General features: G+C 66.2%; 2 protein-coding genes across 2 annotated transcripts; both read left to right on the top strand.

Moving 5' to 3' along the window:
* Nucleotides 1-97: 97 nt before the first annotated feature.
* On the top strand, nt 98-2,419 carry GALR2 (galanin receptor 2; the record flags this gene model as incomplete). The annotated part of the gene is made up of 2 exons (XM_079798692.1): nt 98-465; nt 1,630-2,419. The coding sequence occupies 2 exons, from the start codon at nt 98-100 to the stop codon at nt 2,417-2,419; spliced, it is 1,158 nt and encodes a 385-aa protein (XP_079654818.1).
* Nucleotides 2,420-3,760: 1,341 nt separating this feature from the next.
* On the top strand, nt 3,761-7,638 carry ZACN (zinc activated ion channel; the record flags this gene model as incomplete). Its single annotated transcript, XM_079798627.1, has 9 exons — nt 3,761-3,854; nt 3,934-4,058; nt 4,172-4,216; nt 4,330-4,436; nt 4,658-4,827; nt 5,554-5,678; nt 5,799-6,009; nt 6,102-6,257; nt 6,661-7,638. 9 exons carry the CDS (start codon nt 3,761-3,763, stop codon nt 6,849-6,851), a joined length of 1,224 nt encoding a protein of 407 aa, XP_079654753.1. The 3' UTR covers nt 6,852-7,638.
* Between the last annotated feature and the right edge of the window lie 109 nt (nt 7,639-7,747).

Here is a 7,747-nt window from a genome sequence, read left to right as displayed (position 1 = left end):
GGCGCTGGGCGCTGCCGCCGCCGGAGCAGCCGGAGCTGCGCGCTCGCCCGGACTCAGACGGTGCGGGAGCCCGGGCAGCCTCGGGTTCGGCCGCGCCATGAATGACTCGGGGGGCCCTGGGGCCGAGGACGCGAGCGAGGCGGGCGGCGGGGGCAGCTGGCAGCCCGAGGCGGTCCTCGTGCCCATGCTCTTCGCGCTCATCTTCCTCGTGGGCACCGTGGGCAACGCCCTGGTGCTGGCCGTGCTGCTGCGCAGCGGCCGGGCCGTCAGCACCACCAACCTGTTCATCCTCAACCTGGGCGTGGCCGACCTGAGCTTCATCGTGTGCTGCGTGCCCTTCCAGGCCACCATCTACACGCTGGACGGCTGGGTGTTCGGCGCGCTGCTCTGCAAGGCCGTGCACTTCCTCATCTTCCTCACCATGCACGCCAGCAGCTTCACGCTGGCCGCCGTCTCGCTGGACAGGTACCCGCGCCCTGGCACCCCCGGGGCCGGTCACTGTGGCAGCGGCGGGACCCGAGGGTCCAGGAGAGAGGCATCGAGAGGAGAAAAGGACTCCACCAGGGCAGAGGGGCCGGGAGGGAGGGAAGACAAGCAGGCGTGTTGGCGAGAGAGGAGTAAGGGGCGGGGGGGGGGGGGGGGAAGGGAAGGGGGGCTGCATTGTTCCTCCATCAGCTGCGTCCCTGGCGCTGCAGACGGGACCTCAGCTCTCCAGCGCCGCCGGCAGCCGCAAAGCGCAGCGTTTGGGGCACAGAGCGTTTTCCCGTGCTTGGTCTCGCTTGAGGCTCAATGTCCCTGTGAGATGGGGGTGGGCGGGGTTACTGTGCCCACTGCACAGACGGGGGGAGGCCGAGGAGTTCATCAGCGCCTGGCTCAGAGTCGCCCAGCCAGTAATTGTGTGCGGGAAGCCAGCGCTCCTGGCGTCAAACTCAGCCTCGACGCCACGGTTTGCTCGGCGCACTGGACTCTGGTCCGGACTTGGGAATTTGGGTCCTTCGTGGGGGCCCATGCCACACGCCCAAGGTCCCCCTAGCTTGGCCCCACCCCTTCTGCACCCCACCTCCAGGCCCAGGTCAAGGGCAGGGAGAGGAACGCGCAGAACTCGCCCACCCCCTAAGCCAGAACTTGGAAGGACACCTCGGGAGGAAATGCGGGTCTGACCACGGTACCTCCCCGCTCCCCTGTGTCCCCACGCGCTGCCCCTCTCCCCTGGAAGAGGAGCGGGGCGAGCCCACATTCCACATGCGCCTCCCAGGCCCACGGAGCGCGGAGTGTGTGGGTTCCGGAGCGCGGGTGCGGCCCAGGGAGCGTGGGCTTCCCTGGGAGATTGCTCGCCTGACGTTGCCAGGCCGTCTCCGCGAGGCACCGGGGTCCTCCCTCCCCGGGCAGCGTCACGGGTGGGCAGTAGTCCCGGAAAGAGCAGACGAGTGGCCTCTACGTGCGCCTTTCCTGCTGCCGGGTCTCCCCACATCTAGACGCTGCCGGGTCGCCCTCGGGGGGTGTGCGCTGTGACCGTGCACTGAGGACCGTCCTGGAGAGCGGGTGTGGGGCCCGCGGTGCAAAGGTCCTGGGCTGAAGGCGCAAATCCGCTCGCTCGGCTGACACCTCCCTTCCCGGTCCGACCCGCAGGTACCTGGCCATCCGCTATCCGCTGCGCTCCCGCGAACTGCGCACGCCTCGCAACGCGCTGGGGGCCATCGGGCTCATCTGGGCGCTGTCGTTGCTCTTCTCCGGGCCCTACCTCAGTTACTACCGCCAGTCGAGGTTGGCCAACCTGACCGTGTGCCACCCGGCGTGGAGCGCGCCCCGACGCCGCGCCATGGACCTCTTTGTCTTCAGCTACCTGCTGCCCATGCTGGTGCTCGGCCTGACCTACGCGCGCACGCTGCGCTCCCTCTGGCGCGCGGTCGGCCCCGTGGCCGCGGGACCGGGCGCCCGGCGCGCCAAGCGCAAGGTGACGCGCATGATCCTCGTGGTGGCCGCGCTCTTCGGCCTCTGCTGGCTGCCTCACCACGCGCTCATCCTCTGCGTGTGGTTCGGCCGCTTCCCGCTGACGCGCGCCACCTACGCGCTGCGCATCCTCTCGCACCTGGTCTCCTACGCCAACTCCTGCGTCAACCCCATCGTCTACGCGCTCGTCTCCAAGCACTTCCGCAAGGGCTTCCGCAGGGTCTGCGCCGGCCTGCTGCGCCGCGCCCCGCGCGCGACCTCGGGCCGCCTGCGCGTCGCGGCGCCCGGCCCCCGCGGAGGCAGCGTGCTGGAGCGCGAGTCCACGGACCTGACCCAAGTGAGCGACGCGGCCGGGCCTCCCGCCCCTGCGCCGGCGCCTCCCGGCGGCCCGGCCTCGTGCCAGGTTCCGGGCTCGTCCTGGCGGGACCCAAAGGTCCCCAACGGCAGCCTGGCAGTTAATGTGACCTAGCGGGTGCGCTTGTGGGTTAAAGGACTGGAGTCAGAGGTCGGGGAGGGGTGCATGCTTTCCTCTGTTAATAAAATGCGCAAACCATTTCACGTGCAGTGACGCGCTGTCTTGAGGTTCTGCGGTAAAAAGTCCCCGGGCCTTCACAGGGCGACTTTGGCTGGTTGGGTGCGGGTATGCGCACTCAAGACGGCGGAGTTAAAAATCTGCGTAGAAATTCCCGAACGCGCGAGGCTGGGGAGCCAAACCCGCCGCCGCCTATGCGTGTGGCCCAGACAGGCAGGGTGGGTAAGCACTCCATACAGTTCGATGAGGGACGCAGACACTATGTTCCTAGTAGCGTTCGTGCGCCCTTGTGTGGCGGGGCCTATGCTGCTTCCAGCTCCCTGGGACCCTTTCGAGTCTCAGCAGCCCTATCCGTGCCCACAGACTGTAAGCCTTGGGGTCTCAGCAGCCCTATCCGTGCCCACAGACTGTAAGCCTTGGGGTCTCAGCAGCCCTATCCGCGCCCACAGACTGCAAGCCTTGGGGTCTCAGCAGCCCTATCCGTGCCCACAGACTGCAAGCCTTGGGGTCTCAGCAGCCCTATCCTTGCCTACAGACTGCAAGCCTTGGGGTGTCCTCCCCGAGCTGCAGCTGTCTGGGCCCAGGTCTCCAACAGCTCGGGTTCTTCTTCGGGACAGGAAAGTCGTCCCCCCCCCCCCCCCCCACACACACACACACTCGGGTCCTGTTCGGGGACACACCGGTGGCTCTGAGGCACTGCCGCCTGGCTCAGGCTGAGAATCTGGTGCGCGAACAGGAACGCCCTGGCGCTTTGCTCTTGAACTAGCCCCCGCCTCTCCCCGGGTTCCCCGCTCCTGGAGTCCTTGGGCCAAGGCTTTTCACACGAGGTCGGTTCAGCGTTGAAGGAGAGGCAGGACACTCTCAAAGGCTGTGCCCATCTCACAACGTGGAGTGCAGGGCACTTGGAGTTTTTAGCCGGGCGGGCACCACTATGGAAAGGCACCTGCCTAGACCGGAAGGACCGAGGCGGGGTGCGGATGGGGCGGCTTTGTGCTTGCCGGGCCTACTTCGCTGGCCGTGAACTGGCAACCGGTTCCAGGTGGTGGAAATGGAGCGGGACAGACAGGGCAGGCCAGGCAGGTGCAGGGTGGGCGGGCTTGGTCCTGGGCTTTGTCTCCGGGTGTTTGCAGAACCCAGGGTGGGGCGGGGGTGCCAAGCCCAAGGCTCCAGGGTCACTGCACAGAGCAGCTGCCTTGACCAACTGCTCAGTCCCCCAGAGAAGAGCCTGAGACCGAGGTGTAGCCCGGGCGCTGCGGCCCCACCTCCTCTGCAGCCCCGATGGCCCTGCGGCTCCTGCTCCATCTCGCCTTGCTGGGACTTGGCACCGCGAGGCCCTCGGTCCCGGGCCGCAGCCTCCGCGCACCAGCGGTTGGTAGGTGAAAGGCGCAAGGTCATGAGCTTTGGGATTTGAGCCCCAACGCACCCAGGTGACCTCGACCTCCATCCCTCAGCCTGGCCGTCCTTCTTCGGCCTCAACTCACCCCTGGAGGGTCATGAAGCCACCCAGATTCCCAACAACGGGAGCGCGCCCCTGCTCGTGGCCGTGCAGGTGTTCGTGACAAACGTGTTTAACGTGGTGAGTGTCCTCGGGCCAAGGAGGGCGGGACCGAGTCCCTGGAGGGCTGCGCGCTCCTGCCTCCCCGTGCCATGTGGCATCCAGCCCTCAGGTGCCGCCTGCCCCCTCCCCAGGACATCCTTCGGTACACGGTGTCCTCCGTGCTGCTGCTTCGGCTGGTGAGAGCCTCGGGGGGTGGGGCAGAACCCGCTCCGACGTACCGTCTCCAACCTGCCAAGCCGAGAGGCATGCACACACACGCCAGAGCCTTAGTGGGTCCTTGTGTCCCCAGTCCTGGCTGGACACGCGCCTGGCCTGGAACGCGAGTGTGCACCCGCGGCGTGTGCTTACCCTGCCCTGGGACTCCCTGTGGACACCGGGACTCACCATCCAGGAGGCGTGAGTCCTCGTCCCAGGAACCACTGCATGTCCCTGTCTCCCCCCCCCCCCCGCCCCCCCAGAGGCCCTTAGTGAATGCCCTCTCCTGGCGGCCCTGGCAGAGCACGTGTTCCCCTCCCTCTTGGAACCCTGAGGGCAGGGGGTGGCAGCTGGGCCTATGCCCGTCTCCCCTTCCCCCTTCAGAGGGGGCTGGGGCTCTGGCTGTGGTGCCTTCCCCGCAGGCTCTGGGTGGACTGGCAGGACCCGAGTCCACGGGCCCAAGTGGACCAAGATGGCCACGTCGAGCTCTACCTGGCCCTCACCACGGAGACCAACTGTGACTTCGAGCTCCTCCACTTCCCCAGAGACCAGAGCAACTGCACCCTCAGCTTCTACACCCTCAGCAATACCGGTGCTGACCAGACGGGCGGGATGGATAGCGGGCCTGTGTCCACACCCATCCGCCCCGGCTCAGGGGAGCTGAGCAGACCTAGGAGCAGAACATGCTTCTCACCCTGCACCTCCCACTCAGACAGCAGCCCGTCGCCCAGTGCTCCCTGCGGCCCCATTTCAGTCTCCCCCTCCGCCTCAGCTAGCAAAGCAATTGCCCTCAACAGCCGGCCGAGCTGCGGTGGCTGGGCCTCTGGTGTCAGCTCAGTGGCCTCACCCCTGGAGACATCCTGAAGGTGTCGCCACCCAGGCAATACCCACAAACCCACGGGGTGATGCCCAGCTTGGCAGAAGGCCCACCCTTCCCTGACACCCATCCCCCCTGGGAAATGCCACAGCGGCCGCCCACGAACCCTAGTATTTCAGGTGTGAGATGAGACACTGGTGGATGAGTCTGCAATGGCGCCCCCTCCATGAAGTGGCGCCAAGTGCATTTATTTTTACAATGAAAATCCGGCTATGAATCTGAAAAAGCCCTTCCTCTGACCGGAGAAAACTTGAAGGGGGGGCGTGGGGGGTAAATAAGGTTGGGAAAGCCCTTGCATGGACCAGTGTCACCTCCAAGTCTGCCCAGCAGCCATCGGAAGTCTCCATCACCCCTGGGCACCGGCTTGTGCCTGCCCCTGCTCCCAGGAGATTGGGGGGCAGCGGTAATTCTCAGCTCACTGCTCTCCCCTCCCTCTCCCAGTGACGGAGCTGGAGTTCCAGGCCCACGTGGTGAATGAGATCGTGAGTGTCAAGAGGGAGTATGTAGTTCGGGATCTGAAAACCCAAGTCCCGCCCCAGCAGCTGGTGCCCTGCTTCCAGGTGTCGGTGAGTCAGCAGGTGGCTGACGAGGGCGGCAGGGGTATCAAGGATGCAGAGCCAGAGGCATGACATCTATTGCCCACTCCTGCACATCCCCCCCAAAAGCCCCAACCATATTCCTTCCAGCTGCACCTACAGAACACAGCACTGAAGGCCGTCATGGCTCTGTTGGTCCCTGGGGAGGCGCTGCTGTTGGCTGACATGTGCGGGGGGCTGCTGCCCCTGCAGGCCGCGGAGCGCACGGCCTACAAGGTGACCCTGCTGCTGGGCTACCTCGTCTTCCACTCCTCCCTGGTGCAGGCCCTGCCCAGCTCCTCCTCCTGCAACCCACTGCTCAGTAAGCCCTGTGCCCTCCCCTGGCCCTCTGCTCAGCTCCCTGGGCACTGGAGGCCCAGGCGTGGCCCCTGACTTGGCCCTGCCCCTCCCCAGTTCACTACTTCACCGTCCTGCTGCTGTTGCTCTTCGTCAGCACCATGGAGACCGTGCTGTTGGCCGGGCTGCTGGCCTGGGACCACCTCAGGGCCAAGCCCAGCCCAGCCCCAAGAGGGGAGCAGCAAGCTCATGATGCAGGGCCTAGTCCTGAAGGTGGGTGAGGAAGGAGGCTGGGGGCAGGTTTGATGGGGCTGAGCTGGCAAGCTGCACCCCTGGGGGTGGGGTCGGGGTCGCTGGGCCAGAAGGCCTGGCACTCACTCTGCTGGCCCCGTCCCTGAGCTTCACGTTGGCCCTGGCAGCAGCAGGTCTGAGCCAGGAGCGAGGCGAGCTTCCCTGAAGGCCTGGTGCCTGCGCTCCGCGAGGTGACCCTGTGCCTGGGAGCCTCTCTACACGGGTCTTTCAACTCCAGGTGGCCAGGAGTGGGCCAGCCCCATTCCCCTAGTTGGGAATCTATGGAAGGGAGAAGCCTGCTGCCAGTGCCTGGGTTCCTGCTCGGAGAGGGGTGGGCGAGCCCTGGAGTGTAGCTCCTGCTCTTGCTCCTGCCTCTCCCCCACAGGGGCCACCAGAGGCGGCGCGGGGTCATGGAGGAGCTGGGCCGAGGTCGCCGACCACACCTTCTTCCTGTTCTACGTGGCAGGGGTGGTGTGCAGCCAGTTCATCTTCCTTGGACTCTGGATGTGGGCAACGTGCAAATCTGACCCAGCCCCTGGCGAGGCCGTACCCCACGGGGGGCAGCCGAGGCTATAACAGGGCAGGGCTGGGGGTGCAGACCTGGGGTGGGCCCTGACAGGGTCTCTGGAGACAGGAGGAGGGAGGCCAACTCTTCCCTAAGCCTGGGGGCGCCCAGGCCCCCTGAGCTCTCCCTTCTGTGAGCACACAAGCCATGAGTGTGAAATAAACCCATCACCCAAGTGCAAGTGCCCTCCAAGGGTCTGCCTCCATTGAGCTCGGCTGTTCACTCTTGTCCTATGTAGGTGGGGCCCCCACTCCATTCCCGAACTTCTCACCAGTGGCCACCAGTCACCCAGCCCCCGCCCCCACACTGCTCCTCCTGTGACTCCTGCTGCTTGGCCTGGGCCAGGAGGCATGGGGGCCGGGATTCAGGGTCCTGAGGGTCAGGCCGCCTGGGGTGGTCAGGTCTCCTGAGCTGCTGAGCTGTGCTGGACCCCAGAGGGACTGGGGAGAGCGCCTCCTGGGGGCAGAACACGCAGCCCTCAGGATGTGGGCAATGGGGCATGTGCTGTCGGCACGGATTCTGAGCAGGTGAAGCTTGCTGGGTTTTGCTCGAGGCCTTCTGCGGCCACGTGGCCTGTGCCTCTCCACCCTCAGGCCTGAGCTGAAGGGAGAGTGTTCCCCCCGCTGTGAACGGGGCTGGCGGGGGTGGTTCTGCCTCCTGCTCGTGCTCACAGGCAGCGTGGGCAAGGCCTCTCTCTTCCCGTGTCCTTTCCCGTCTTGAAGCCCTCGTGCGGCCCCTGCAGGCTGTGCGCAGGGACACAAGCCAGGTGCGCAGGAAGCCGTGCAGGGCAGTGCTGCTTTGGTGGAGAATGGGGGTGGGTGGGAGAGGGCGTGGGGAGAGGCACAAACCAGGACTCCAGTGCCCAGGGCCAGGGCTCCCGGCCCGGGCAGCGAAGCAACGTCCATTC

This window comes from Cnephaeus nilssonii (genome assembly GCF_951640355.1).
Source record: "Cnephaeus nilssonii genome assembly, chromosome: 19".
NCBI lineage: Eukaryota > Metazoa > Chordata > Mammalia > Chiroptera > Vespertilionidae > Cnephaeus > Cnephaeus nilssonii.
Note: the sequence above shows the minus strand (reverse complement) of the source record. Positions and strands in the feature narration are given on the sequence as shown.